Source organism: Triturus cristatus, chromosome 4_1, assembly GCF_964204655.1.
Source record: "Triturus cristatus chromosome 4_1, aTriCri1.1, whole genome shotgun sequence".
Taxonomy (NCBI): Eukaryota; Metazoa; Chordata; class Amphibia; order Caudata; family Salamandridae; genus Triturus; species Triturus cristatus.
In genome coordinates, this window is record NC_140585.1 from 1118768991 (window position 1) to 1118785031 (window position 16041).

At 41.9% G+C, this 16041-nt stretch overlaps 1 protein-coding gene across 1 annotated transcript in view; it reads left to right on the forward strand.

Moving 5' to 3' along the window:
* Nucleotides 1–1434: 1434 nt before the first annotated feature.
* EFCAB10 (EF-hand calcium binding domain 10) overlaps nt 1435–16041 on the forward strand; it is an 85005-nt gene continuing 70398 nt past the window's right edge. The window contains exon 1 of the mRNA XM_085650703.1: nt 1435–1611. Coding sequence (XP_085506829.1) covers nt 1509–1611 — 103 coding nt within the window. The 5' untranslated portion in view covers nt 1435–1508. The remainder of the gene's footprint in view (nt 1612–16041) is intronic.

The following is a 16041-nucleotide window of genomic DNA, read 5'->3' on the forward strand; positions in this document are numbered from 1 at the left end:
TCAAATACTTTTAAGTGTTTTTGTTGTAGTCAAAGTACTTCTCCACGAATAACTTAAGTTGGTAAGTTATAACTTTATTGGAAGCGCCAGAGATAACGATGGTGTTCCCACTGCAGCCAGCGAACAACTGACAGCAGGTGAACACAGCTGTCATAGAGCATAGCAACACTCGAACAACATACTATACATTGTACTAAATTAGGAATACAACAGTTTTCTTAATGTGTTTGTTGTTTTAGATTTACATTTCAAAGGAGGGCATTATTAACCGTCACATTCTATCTATTGCTTTTCCTATTTATTTTTTGTTTGATGCACGGACATAAATATACAGTTCAGGTATAGAGTGACCAAATGGCATGGGCGCAAATTCAGGACAGTGAGTGCCCAAATTAAGGACACAGGGTCAAAATTCAGGACAAAAATTCAGGACAGAAGGTCAGAATTCAGGACAAAAATTCGGGACAAAAGGTACATTTTACATACACATCAGAGGAAGTCACGCATAAGTAAATAGACAACCAACACAAGCACAAGTCAAAATAAGTTTATTTTAGGTTGAGAGAACCTTGCACTCAGTGCATCTGTTGTGTATGCAAGTGAAACACACTTGCGTTTGCATATTAAAAAAAAAAAAGTGAAGAAAAAGATAAAAGCTGAAGGCTTATCAGGTCTTACATGCTCCCTCTCCCCACTGAAAAAACACATCAGATCCGAAATGCTGTCACTGGGCAGAGAGGCCCATTACCATTTTGTATGTGATAATCAGGCCCACATACAGAATGATAATGGGTTTGATAGCAGTCTGTACCAGGTGGGGGAGGGGCTGCTACAGGCCACAGATCACAGCAGGAGCGTGAGCTGGCCACTGCAGTGAGAGTTACAGGCTGCTTGCAGGGGACAGCTCACGCCAATGTCTGAAATTACGGACAAAAGGCGTCCGAGGAAGAAACCCTTACGGACAACGGACATGAGGCCCAAATTACGGGCGGTCCGTGAAATTTACGGACGGTTGGTCACCCTATTCAGGTAATGAAACCCCTGCGACATCAGCCTTTTGAGCGAAGCACACAAACCCGTCTTAAAATTCTTACAATGACCGTATTCCTCGTTTTCCCTTGAGTAAATCGATCACGTGGCGGTACAGCTATTGACGCTCTGTTCGCCACGGCAGTGAACTTAAAACAGGAGCAGTACACTAAAAAAAACGTGCTGTTGCTTTGGAGACAGAACATATGTTGGATGGAGACTCCACTTAAAACACTCGGCAGAAAACAAAGAGACCGGATAGTGAACGCTGTGGGTCAAACAGTCAACATTTCTAGTAACGTCACACACGACTTTAAGCACATCACTGGCACATCGACAGTACGCAAGCGCAAAGCGGGAGACGCACAGGAAGCGCGTTCTGCTCCTGCGGAAAGTCAAGAGGGAAGGGCTATGACGTCACCGAGGCTTCGCGGTTTCCTGGCAACCGGCGAAGCTGCGCTGAATCGGTGGCCCTCACCATGGCTTCTCCGAGAGAGCAGGAGGCGGAGGAGTATCTGCGAGAGAACAAAGTGCTGGAACTGATGGACAACCTGACCAGTCTGCTACTCTACCACCGACCCGGTAAGGCGCACCCTGGCAAGAAAGCCTCAGAGCACACTTGCCAGGTCTCGCCTTCCCCAACTTTTTAAAGATAACGATGATTGCTTTTTGAAGATCCAAAATGGCATGGATTTGCCACCATTGTGAATACTAATTGTATTGTATTGCAGAATTTATATAGCGATTACTACCCCTTTGTGGGATGCTGAAGCTTACCTACAAGGGTAGCACTCTACATCGTGTAGGGAGGCAGCTCTGCCAAGTACCACGCATCAGGGGTTAGACTAACGCACTTTAGTGCTTGCCTCTGCATCACCACACTAGTGCCTGTATCATCGCACTAAAATACTAGTCATGCGTAAAACATTCTCGACCTTTCTTTCATGAAGTGATATTTTATGCTAGGTCAATGGTCGGAGTGGGGGGGAAAAAGTAGGGGAACTGTGGGCGGAGAATCAGAGGGAGGGATTAACCAGTGGATTGGGTCTGTGGGCAGAGTCAGATGTGTGGCAGAAAGAGCAAAATATTCCAATTTTTAGTATTTGTTTCCCATTTCACTAGCCGGTTACAGCTTATTACGTTATTTAATTTAACCAATGGATACACATGTTTATTTACACATGTTTATTTAAGGTTTAATGTGAGTTATTGACTTTAAAATACATTCACAAAGTGGAATACGTTTCCAATCATAGAATATCCCAAATATCCTTAAAAGTGGAATCACAAGCCATTTGTCTCCCAGCCATGAAATTTGTCATCGGCACTTCTCCTCCCTTTTTCCACAAGAGCAGTTCAAACATGAATGGCAAAATATCCTAGTTTGCAAATGTTTTCCACACATTTATGTCTGCCATATTTGCCACATAATACATCATCTGCTGCATAATCTGACAATTTTAACTAGTAAATTGTTTATAGCTCAAACGGATCAAAAGTTCCTAAAACATTTGACTTGTGCTGCTGTGAAGTGGAGGGCCCTTTGCGAAGGATGGCTGGTCGCCTTTCTCACTGCAGCAGTTGTATGTTCCACTGGTACTAATAAGGAAACATCTTTGCAGAGACTGTTCTCATGTGTACAAATGTCAAAATAAGAAAATGTACAGCACCACTAATACCCAGTGTAGGGTGTCCTAGCACTTTACATCACACATATTACACAGAGACGATCAATCATACGTGTGTAAATCACTGTATAGCAAATGTTACATAAGACAAAGGACTACAAGGTGTAGGAGTCACATGACAACCATACTAGTAGGCGCATAGTCAGGGCCGGACTGGGAACTGAAACCGGCCCTGGCAAACTTTGTGATCTGCATGGTACATGTTCTTAGCAGCAGAGACATTAACCCTCTGCACTTCCTTTCCATGAGTCAAAACGTCCACTAGACAGAACACCATCTCTCTCTACTAAGAACATAATCACTGGAGTTATAATGACATTTTTATTGTTGCCGAAAATTGTTGGAGACCTGGAAGGAGGCAGCAAGTGCTTTTAAAACCATATTATACTTACAAACATGATGCCCCCACCTGAAGTCAGCGCAGGTAACAGTGATGGAACGGTGGGGCCGGGTAAGGGGGGGTATCAAGGGACGATGCAGAGGGAAAATTAATTATTTATTTAATTTCCTCTTTGCATCATCCCTCGAAATCCCCCCTTACCCGGCCCCTCTGCCCCACCGCTGTTACCTGCACGGACCGCGGCTGGTCAGCGCCTGTTGCGGTCGCACTGCCCTAGAGCCACTCTGCTCAAGGGTCCAGTGACAGAGTCACTGTCACTCAATGGTGTGCTTCTTCATAGGCCTGCCTGCAAGACTGGAGGTGAACTTCAAAATGAATTGTGGCAGACAGAACTTCAAGGTTAACCCACACTTGCCACTGCTTGGGTCCACCTGCTGGTGCTAAGACACCAAGGCTTTTAAGATCTTTCAGGCCTTCCAAGGTCTAGCATGGGAATTTGCTCCCTCAGGGGGAGTGGTCTGGTGGACTGTTCATGAAGGCTGAACCTGGTTCCCCAGTTCTAAATTCAGCAGCTCTGACCAGAGTGCCACATACTCTCCCCCACTGAACACCATACTGCCCCACTGAGAGAAACTTGCACTGCACTGACTCGCTATAAACACCTGGATGTGACTCAAATCAAATTACCCACTAGACAAGCAATATACTGCCTAAAAAAATGTAACAATATCCTAGAAAAAGCAGACACTCATAGGGAATGAAAGATTAAGTAAAGCATGTGAAATGTAAGCAGGAACAACATGGTTACCTTTTTCTTTCTACACTCATTATTCAGAAATTAGTGAGTGCTTTTGCCTGAAAAGTTAAGGCCATGACTGCAGGGCCCAGAAGAGACCCGCTTCAATGCATATTGCATATATCCTTACAAAACGTAAGCAGTATGGTTTAAAAAGACCACATTTGTAAATACAGAGCCGTGGTATGCATTTTGTTTTCCAATTCACCCATCAAGCAGGTATTTCAGTACCTCCAGGAATAGTGCACTTCCCCACCCAGGGAAAACAATGTTGTTCAAAGAAAACAAAAGTAGCGTGTCACTGGCAGACACTGTAAAGTGGCGCTAATGTGTTTAGGTGTGAAAAAATCAATCTGGCCACCTTGCAACCACTCTGTCTTGCTTTTAGTTAGTTAGTTATTTTTCATATTTTGAATGTTTTATTTCTTCCAACCCCGAGGCTGCACTTAGAAATTGAAAAATGTCAGCATAAGAGACGTTTCCAGCAAAAGTGTTTTTCTTTTTTGGATCCATTTCACAGCGGAGCAAATAAACGAAAGGAGGAAAGAGAAGGTAATACCTGTTTCTTGAAGTCTCTGTCTTCACTAAATGAGGAGCGAGACAGAAAGAGAGGGAATAGGGGGAACAAAGGGGGGGGGGGGGCAGAGAGCTGCCAGCGATAGGAGAACTGGACACTGTCCTTGTCTTCTTTGTGCACAAAGGAAAAGACAGAGTCCTTTTCCATCTCTGCCCGTTCCGCCCGTCCCCAAAAGCCGAGCCTTAACTATCGGCCTTGGCGATTACTGCCGTCCGGGAGGCATGTTCAAAATAAGAAAGTAGGGGAACCGACTCTATAAAATTAAAGAAGTAGGGGCACGCCGTGCCCTGCCGATCCCTCCCACTTCGACCACTGTGCTAGGTGAACTTTCTCCCACTCAGATGTTCAACGCAGCCCATAAATCGCCACGGCCGCTTCCTGTGATAGGTTTTATAGGCCCTTTGACAGCTTAACGCCCTCGGACTTTGCGCAAGGATGAAGTTTGCAATTGGTGCATCCTTACACAGAAACACACTATGACTGCCCGAGTCTCACATAAATCAACTTTCTATGGCAAATACTTTTTTGTGTTTGAAGATTATTTTTGGGACGATTATATGGGATAGGGGCCCTTCTAATAGTGTTTTGGCAGTAGATTGTATTGTATTTGTTGCCTTTATATACCTCTTACTATCCCTTTGTGAAGTACTTTAGCGCCTCCCTGCACTCTATGTCATGATGTTTAAATAACTCTAAAAAACCACATATCATTCCTGTAAGGTAAGCCGATGAGATTGTTGAATAAAATAATTCCACAGAACCAAGGACTTCTGGAGCAAAAGTAGTTTAATCCACAATTTAGCCTTCATGTACAATGACGATCCAGACAGTGAATACCAACGATCTTTCCCCACACTCTATTATCTTCTTCCGGCATTCCGTCCCACGCTCCCTCAAACTAACACCGCATCGATAAGTGCATTGTATCTGTTTACAAGGAAGCATCAGTTGATATCTGCTTTATATAACGGCATAAATATATCAAAGGGGTAACCCAAATAACCCAACAGCATCTGGGTAAGTAAAACAAAATACATGCAAAATAATGCTTTGGGACAAATATACTAGTATATATAGGGGCCGAAGAAAAACTTAAATTATTCCTTCCTATGCATTTTACTTGCTTGATCAATCATGTAATTTTAAATCATAGTCCAAATGAGCAGTTCAAAAAAACAATCTAAAATAGCACTTTTTTAGAGACAAAACCTTTTTATATACGTGTTTTTCAATTCTTCATGTATGCATATATCCAAAAATCATTCTTATGTACAATACAATGTTTTTTTACAACAACTAATTTATTGTATCAACCTAATCAAAACAAATACCAACTGTTCCCTATTGCCCTATTAGTGACTTGAGGATGCTTTCCATTTCTTAGACCAAGAGCATTCCTTTCAAAAAGGATCGCCAGAAAGTCCGACTAGGTGTACTATTCCAACCTCACAGTTTTTTTTGGGGACTTTCAAACTATTCATATATCTCTTTAAATTCACATAAGTGTCCTCCAATACAGTCGACGCGTTTCAGCCCCACAGGTAGCGGGCCTCATCAGGACTAGGGCGTTTAAGGAAAAAATCTTTTCGCAACAGAAATCCCCTGAAAAGTTAAATAAACATATTTACCTACATGTATATACACAATTATTTACATCTCTTAATATACATACATACATATATATTTATATACAGGAACTTATGGAACACACTAATTACACATTTCTATATGGCTCGAAGTGGTGATCTAGAAGGCCAAATACCCGAAAGTGCACTTTAAAAGAGCCTATAGTGACCAATCACCCGTGTAACTATAAAGTCAGACGTGTGTTAAAATAAAATAATATACACACTTATATTCATAAAGTGTATCCAGTAAATATTTTGTTTTATATAACGACACAAGCACAGCATGACAATTCTGCTCTCATGCGCTACCCACAGGATATGCAGTATTTGTAAGAAGCACAAGCGCACTCACACATACACATTGATATGTAACACATCTTCCCCCACTTAAAAAAAAAAAACTAGTAACAACTGTGAATGTACGAGAGCACATAATCTTGGAGCCTCGTGGGCATTCTGCATGTCCTTGCACTCCAATGTGGATTGCTAGTGTCCTCAACATTACTAGTGGTAGAAGCTCCATTTACTACAGGATTTCTCTCCCAAGCACTTTCTACCACATCTGAAAACACATTTGCACTGTCACCACCACAGCTCGTTTTGGCAAAACCATCTTTGTACAACAAGACCTGATCAAGATCCAAAAACTTCCTCCATCCACACGAACAACGTTCTTGAACACCTCAACAAAACGAAAAGTGTCTGACCAAGTCACTAACACATTTTTCCCTTTTTTGAGATGAACCATATCACCAACATGAACACTCTGTCAGCTAGGAGCAACTTTCCTTTTCCTGAAAGTGTCTTTCATTTTTTAACTTGTATTCTTTCACCGTACACCTGATTTCTCTGAAATCAACATCCAACACCTCCGTACTTCCTTTCTTCGTACTCTTCAACCACCACAGGACCAATGCTTCGTTCCTCACAATAACTCAAATGGATTCACAGTTTCACAGAATTGGGAGAGGTTCTATGCGCAAGTAACATGGACTGCAATGACTTCTTCCCGTTCAAGCCCCTCTCAACAGACAATTGAATAGCTTCTTTTACGACTCTGTTGAGCCTTTCCACTTGACCATTTGATCCAAGGTGGAAAACAGATACTTTTTTGTGAAAAATACCACATCTTTCCTAAGTTTGTCTTAAAACTCCACAACACCTTCTGATGTGACCTCCTTTACCATCTAAATTCCCGGCCATCTAGAAAAGTAATCCATCATGACAATGCCAAATGTTTCCTGCTTTGGTAGTACAACAAATGGACCAATTATATCCAACCCTAGTTTCCTCCTTGGTCCCACTGGCAACTCAACCGGTTGGAAATCTGAAACCAATGATCTGGAGGACTTATCACTTGAAGAATAATCATCACACATCCTTACTTGATGTTCTAAAAAACAATCTATGCCTGGCCACCAAAAATTAGCTCTGAACTTCCTTCTCGTACTTGAAATCCCCATATGTCCTTCATGGGCAATGTCAACTACAACTTTCTTTAACCTAACTGGGGGTATGAATTTGTCACCTCTCACTACAATCCCATTCTCAACAGCCAATTCCTCATGCACTTTTAAGAACCCCATTAAGTCCATTGTGACCTTCCTTTGATCTGGCCAGCCATCCTTAAGGAACCTATCCACTTGATTCAACTCAACATCTTTTGCCATTTCATCCTCCCAGCCAGTATCCAGCACCACAGGATGTTCCTGGCTTAGTAAATTGATATCATGTAAGATAAAAGCTACTTCACATGCATCCATGTCTGCAGCATCGGGACTGTTCCCAATGGCACATACTCCATGCAATATTGAAAACCTTGTAATTTAGAAGCAAGTCTGGCTAATCTTTCAGTCATGGTGTGACCACCTCCAGACGCCATCATATGTACCAACGGTTTGTGGTCCGTTTTTATGATAAACCTAGTGCCCCACAAAAAGGTTCTGAAACTACCTCCGACCCCCAAACACACACCAGCAGTTTCCTATCAATCCACTTATGAGATGCCCGAGGTACTCCACTTCATATTTTCTAAATTTGCATTTCTCTAACCTTAATGTGAAGCTTTTGGTTGGCAATGCTGTCAAAACTCTCTTTAAATTGTCATCATGTTCTTAAGTATCTTGGCCAAAGACCATGATGTCATCCTGAAAAGCAATGGCCCCCTTCACACCCTCCAGTGTTTCCTTGATGAGTCTCTGAAACACAGATGATGCGCTGGCTTACCCAAAAGGCGTGCACCAATATCTAAATAACCCTTCAGGAGTAATAAACGCTGTTAGGTTATTTGATGATTCATCCAATTTAACTTGATGGTAGGTGCTTGCTAAATCCAAGGTTGAAAATAGTTGTGCACCAGCTAATATTGTAACCACTTCATGCAAGTTGGGAAGATTTTGCTGCTCTTTCAACAAACTCAGTTTTGTTTCAGATTTTGACGCTATTTTGACAAATTCAGTTTTGGGTTTCATTCAAACAGCTAAGTCCGTGTCCCCATTGGATCCATGCCCACCTTTTGCCCTTAAGCTGGTCCAAGAAGGGTAGGCTGAAAAGCTCACCATGCTTCTCAACATGATGTTTAAATCAGGTCAGTTCCCATCAGACTTGAAGATGGCATCCATCCTACCCCTTTTGAAAAAACCTAATCTAAACCCTGAGGACCCTAATAATTACAGTCCCATTTCTAGGCTGCCGTTCCCGGCTCAAATAGTGGAAAAAGCTATGAGCACTCAACTCTCTGAGTTTATCTTGTATAACCAACTGCTCAATACTATGCAGTACGGATTCCGGAGCGGGCACAGCATAGCGTACGCACTGATTAAATCTTCTGAGGAAATCAGACTTGCCCTGGATGCTGGTGGGAATGCTGCATTGTTACTTTTGGATCTCTCTGCAGCATTTGATATGGTCCATCATGAACTTCTGATGGACCGTCGTGCAATAGGGGTGCAAAGAACTACATTAACTCTACTGCCTTCCGTTCTCACCGGTAGAAAACAGGTTGTCGCCCTGGGCTCATTTGTCTCTAAGCCTTTCTGTCTTTCCTGTGGGGTTCCACAGGGATCCACACTCACCTCGACGCTGTTCAATGTTTATGCGTCCTCTCTTGCCACACTGATAAGGTAATTTGGCTTTTCGCTTATTTCCTTGCAGATGACACTCAGATTGTTGTCTCCCTCTCCAACCAGGATTCTGACACAAAAAACAGATTCTGTAACTGTATGTAACTGGTTGAAACTAAATGCAGAAAAAACAGAGGTTGTTTTGTTTGGCAATAACATCTCTTTCTGGACACCGTCTTGGTGGCCTGGCGAATTGGGTTCTATACCTATGCCGGTAAGGAAAGCTAAAAACCTAGGAGTCCTCATGGGCAACAAGCTCTCCTTTGGAGACCAGGTAAATGCAGTCACCTCCTCCACAATTTTCACCCTTAGAGTGGTCAAAAAAATTCTTAGTTTTCTCCTTTTCGATGCACAAAAATGGACTTTATCTCAATATCCAGAAACAACACCTAAAAAATTGCAAATGCTGCAAAATGTAGCAGCCAGACTGCTTCTCGGAATACCCAGGTTCAAATCTGTCACAGCTGAAATTCGGAAGCTACGCTGGCTTCTGATTTGCATCGTAATACCTTTACAGGTCTGTGTACTGCCTTTAAAGCCCTTCACAATACTGGTCCTTACCGTCTCAGACAGAGCCTTAGATGGTATTTACCAAACAGAAGACTCCGCTCCTCAAATGCAAAAACCCTAGTGATCCCCAAGTTCAAGAAAGTGAACTGGGGTGTAAAAAGTTTTATCTTGGGAACTACAAAAGCTTGGCATGCACTGCCTGTTTATAATAGATCGTCTCCCAGTCTTTCCATCTTTAGAAATGAACGAAAAACCTGGTTATTTAACCCTTAGGAATAGTCAGAGACGTGTTGTTTTTTCTAAGAGCTAGTGCCGGGACACCTCAGGGTAGCCGTGCGCTATATAAACTCACTTAACATACCATAACAGAGGGATGAGCGGCTGCCCAAATTGCGCTGTTGAGACTGCCTCAATTCGGCAGAGCCTTCACCAAAATCACGACTGGTGAAACCCATGGGGACAATTCCCCTGGTTCAATGATGCCTTTCTTACACAAATCCTTCAACATATCTTTGAGCATCTCCTTATAGGACAAAGGTACATTCCTGACTCTAGGTCGCATTGGCATTGCATTTTTACATAATTTAATGCAATGCTTGAAACCTTGGTATTCTCCTAGCTTATCACTGAAAACATCAATCAAAGTTTCCTTTAGTTGTTCCTAAAAATAATCCAACCTTTGGACCTTCCTGTCCTTTGGCAGCCCCTTCAGTATTACTAACAGTATACACAGGGGGATTCGCACTGGGGTTCAATCTAATCCCCATTTCCTCCTGGTGAGGCCAACCCAAAAAAGATTGCCCATTCCCTGCCACATAGACATTCCCATAAGTATGTCGTCCAGAAAAACTCAAATCCGCCCAAAAATACCCCTACTAGTACTGGGCATTTCTGGTAGTCTTGAAAGCAGCTAGGTGTCTCCCGTCCGCACCAGTCTAGGTGGACCATGTAGTCAGCAATGCACGGTGCATGACTGAAAATACATCTTAACAGCCAGATATTAATTCATTATGGGGGCGATTCAGCCCTATGTGTATCTGTGCTACTGTGCCTTTTTTCTATTGTTTCCGCTAAGGTAAAAATATTCTCGCCAGCGCTCAGATGGTATAGAACAATAAAGATTAATTTACATTTTGTTTATATCTAGTCACATTTGTTGCGTGTTTAAAGACAAAGGACACTTGTCAAGCTATGTCGTATGACAAACTGCTGTTTATTCTCTTAAAAGAGAGTTTGGTGTTTATTTTTCTTTGTCAAATTAAAAACTTAGAGGGTTTTCTTAAGTTAACTATACTTAGTCTAGCTTGGTACAATGAGTGAGAAAGCAAATGCTTTAAAATGCCTTTTTTCTCTCACACATCAAAAGTTTAATATATGCAAATGAACTGTGCAACTTTGTCAAACGATGCTAGCAATTTGAAAATCACTAGTGAAGCACAATTTTTTATTATTCTGAAGTGTGAGGGAAACACATTGTTTAAGGATCAAAACAAGCACAAATAAAATAAGTGGAACCAGATTTCCACACATTATAGTTTGCACTCTTTATAGATTTATCAGTAAAAATGTTTTTGCAAATTTAGGGGCCATTGTAATGGCAAAAGTTCTGTCTGTAACTGACACTGCACTGCCACACCTTGCTGTAGTAATATTTTTGCAAATTTCTTGACTTTATTGCTTGGTTTAACACATGACAAAGTGTCACTCTAAGTGTCACACATTTGGCAGTAGAATATCATGCATAAGTACCTAGAAACCTGTAAACTTGCGAGACGTATTTCCATGTTGTGCGTGATAACCACCGAGAGGGGTGGTTATCGTATTATGGGACACAGTGCGTAGCAGTCTATTGGATGATGAAGTGTGAAAGGGAGACAAACACGTAGTTTTATATGATTTTCAGAATGTTGGTAGCTTTGAACACTTCTGCAGGATCCTTTATGATGTTTCTTATGATTATAGTCAGCTTAGCTGATTACAGCACTGGGTTTTCTAATCTGACATTGCGTATATAGTTGGGGTCCTGAACTGTCATGGCTGGAGGGAAAGAGAAGTGGCAAGATCTTTTGGGATGGGCATTGTTATTATCATTCCATATCTGTATGTCACTGTGAAATGTAAATAACTGGTCAAAGTGAGTAGATATTTGAGGCTGCAGAGGTGGACTATATTAAAGTCCTCCGAATTATCCAGCAGCGTGTGGAAAATCTCTTCAGTATTCCATACCAGTTCATTTGGTGATGTCTGTTTTTTTAGCTGTTCAGAACTGGTGATGGGCAACCCTCACAGCAGATGTCTTATTTGAAGTATAAGTTACAGTTTGCTACTGACCACTGTGTATTATGGTTTTAGAATTATTATGGGCCATAACTGGTATATATGCAAGTACATAGCTATATAATGCCACAGCGAACCATAGGTCAGCCCTTTGTGGTAAGAATGTATCCACATATAAGTTAAAAGGTACTTTATTTGCAGAGCCAACACGTTGTGTAACAGCAGCCAACGGACAGAACAACAATTGACTCTATGATTCAAATAAACATTCAAAAAGAAACTTAGAATGATGGATGCGCGAGCAAGTGAGTGCATGCAGGAGCAATATACATTAGCACATATTGAAAATGTTATGCCTGCAGTACCATACCTGTCTTAGCTTACCTTCATATTGAAAGCAGTTTGCTGGTTGGGTTGTTTCCAATCTGTGGGTCGTAAGCTGAGTATTGTGCTTGAGGGTGCAACTGTCTTTCTGGGCTGTATTGCTGGGATGTGGGCCGTTGCAGTTATCTGGAAAATAACCATGTTTTCAACTGTCTTTGGACGTTTATCGTCTCTTAAGTGCTTCTAATGCTGGCTGGCAATGAGTTCCAGAGCTTGGCAGCTTATACTGAGAAAGCAGTTCCTCCTATGTATTTCTTATGGTAGGGTGGTATGATGATAAGTGGTGGAAGCCTGGAGCGCAGTGTTCTGTTATGTTTGTATTACTTGAATTTAACTTGTAGGTTTCTTTGGGAGACTCTATGGACAATGTAGAGTCCCTTGAATATTGCCTTTCTAGCTATAGGTAGCCAGTGGAGTGATTGCAAGACTGGAGGCAAGCATTCTTTTGGGTCAAGGCGCAGGAAAAGCCATGCAGCAGCATTTTACATGAGTTGTATTTTGCATATGATGAATTGCAGTGTCAAGGTACAGACTGCATCGTCAAGCTTGGAGATTACAAGTGTGAGGCTGGATTGCAGTTTATGTTGATATGCGAGATATGGGAAGATGTGGCATATTGTTTCCATTTTGTAGAAGGCACTCTTTGTGACATTGTTAACATGTTGTATCACGGAAAGGTTTGAATCCATGGTTATCCTTGGTTTCTAACTTTTTTTGATGTTGGAGGGGCTTCAAGTTCCTAGGGCAAAAGGGTGAAGTCTGGTACTTTTGCCATTGTCCACAGGTCATAATCCCTTTGCAGTAATTAGCTTTATGTGGTTATTCATCATCCATGTGTTTATGGCAAGAAGACAGTCATGAAGTTTTGAGTTGTGGAGGTCTTTGTGCTATCCATTTTTAAAGTGATATGAGTGTCATCTGCATAGTTTTAACAGGTGAGGTTGAATGATTTAATCAGGTTCGGTAAGGGGGGGGTAGGTAGATGATGATGACATTTCTCTGTCAAAGAGTTCCCCGTTCACCCCTGTCTCCCCAAATACTTTTGCAGCGCATATGAGGGTGGATAGTTCTGTGTCATCCTCTTTATAGGACTGACTAAAGAGGGCTTTGGCTCTATGGTAAAGTAATGCTCAGGTAAACGTCTGCTAGGGGGGGTTGTTCCATGATTTTCATGTCCTATGTTACAGACGGCCTAACATGGTTGTTCCGTGATTTTTAATTTCTAAGTTGCAGATGTCCTAGCTAACATACCAGACCTGAGGACAGGTCAGGGTAACTAGCTGCCACTTCTTAATCTGTCCACAGATTTTATCACTATCGCTTTTTGACCCCTCTGCATGAGAGCCTGGTTCACAAAATTATTGATGGAGCTGAGGTCACCTGGCACAATATTGAGTATAAATTGGCAAGAATAGAGCGTTGCCCAGGAGTGCAGTAGGCTTATCCACTTGAAAAATGTAAGCAATTTTATCAATTGTGAGATTGGACAATGCTGATAATTTTATAGCGAAAATCTCTACTTTTGCTCCCTGTGCACACAACTGACCTCTCTGCTCACAAGTGACCCCTGTGCTCATACATTGCCGTATCTTCCCTTTGCTACTTCTACCTACTAGTAATGAGTAATAATGACTGGTGAGCTTTTATATTGATGGAGTGCAATATTTGCCCTGAATTCCAGCAAAGTGAGTTATATAGTCTTCTTCCAGGAATGTTTAGGGGAAAGCGTTGAGAACATTGAGTTAAATAGTGCATTAAAAGCACAATGCTTACATACATTTTCTCTAAAAGCTAGGGCCAGCAGTATAAAACAGACACACTCCCCTTCACACTCAAACGCTTGCATACTCTCTTAGACACTCACTCGCAGATTCTCATATATTCTCTCACTCTCCTCCCCCCCACACACACATTTTTAGGTCGAGCATTCAAGACCTTTTGTATATACTTTAGTGAGTATGTACTTTGTGGGCTCTGGAAAAAATTAGCCCTGGGCCTTGTCTGCTTCCGCTTAGGGACTTTTTTTTCTGTTCAACTGCCTCTATTTAACTGTCTTGATAGAAAACGACCAGTATAGTTCAGTAAAGTACCAGAATTGTTTCCTGCCTGTTCTACTGCTTCTATTTAACTGTCTTGATAGAAAGATACCAGTATATGTCAGTAAAATACCAGAATTGCTTTCTGCTGAGGGATTTTCTTTTTTGTATGATTTTTCTGGCAACTACCTCTATTTAACTTTCTTGATAGAAAACGAACAGCAGAGGGCAGTAAAATACCAGAATCACGTTAGCATGCTTTAGATTCCAGTCCATAGAAATTGTGTTCCACAAGCACCCGTAGACAATACCTTTTTTTCAAATCTTGTATTTTCAGTGATATGACCACCAAAGGCCCTGGTTTTATATTAAAAACAGAGCTTTGGACTATACCATTTCCCGCTGAAAGGCACTATTTGCCTCCATGTGTTCCCATACCTGGCGTGTCACGCACTTTGGTGCTTACTGTCCCTCCATGTTAAAGAACAGTAGATGCTTCAGCACACAAGGTAATGTGCTGCATAGCTAAATACATATAAGGTCCCAAAGGCGAGACCGATTGCATTGCAAATGCTTGTTCAACGTGCGTGTTGCTACCTCTGCTATAACTGTTCTGCCTGTTCGTGAAGGTTAGTAAAAATATTTTTTTAAAGTACACTGTACAAAAGTCAAGACAAATGACGTTGTCAATGCTGATGTTCATGCATAATATGAATAAAATTGTGCATTTGATCAAAAAAAAAGTTAGCAGAGGTTATTTTAAATTAAACATGTAGCAACCAAGTGCTCTTATGTCAAGCAGCAGCCCTCTAGGCAGGCATGGCTTTTAATCCAGCAATTTATGCATGCACCCCTTCATTGGGGGATAGCCCTATGTATGTCATAGTCTCACTTATAACCCCAACCTCTCCTCTGGTCAGGCTGTGTAGCAGCTGCAGATGGAACTGAACATGTTTGAATTCAGAAAATGAAACAGTCGCTGCTGGTGCCTGTGTTCACATGCAGAGCCAGGATTTGGGGCACTGACGAGCCACTCAGCAGAAATATTGCTGAGGCTTGAGGTCCGGTGCCCAACAGAAATTGGCGCTTGTTCCTCTCAGTGACAGAGGAGCAGAAACTGAAACACAGACACTCAGTGGCGTAAACTCATGTTTCTCCGCTCCTGAGACTGTCTCACTCCAGTTGCCAGACCTCCATGGACAAGTCATTTTGGGTGTTCTCAGTGTCACATTTCCTCAGCTTTGATTCCAATGTACATCATTACCTCGTCGCATTACTTAGTTAAATGAGGTGAGCACACTTCTCCATGGCACCTCATGATCTAGCTTTTAAAACAAATTCCTCACCCGTTTAACACCTCCCACAGCCTCTCCTTTCTCCACCTAGACACCTAGACACCATCATGTTGCCTGGAGTCAAAAGGAGAAGGAGAAAGAGAGCACATCCCTTTCTGTTTTGTCTGTCTGCTTCCCTAAAATCAGCTGGACCAGGTCCTTTCCTTTTGTGTCATTCTTGGGTAGCAGATCGCTCATGGAATCTTTTAAATTCATTTTTTATATAATCCAAATTTAAAGTGCCCCAAGACAGTGAAGAGGTTTTCACAACAAGTTGCTGTTTCTTCAGTACTGGTTGGTTAGGGTAGGAGTGAGCTCAC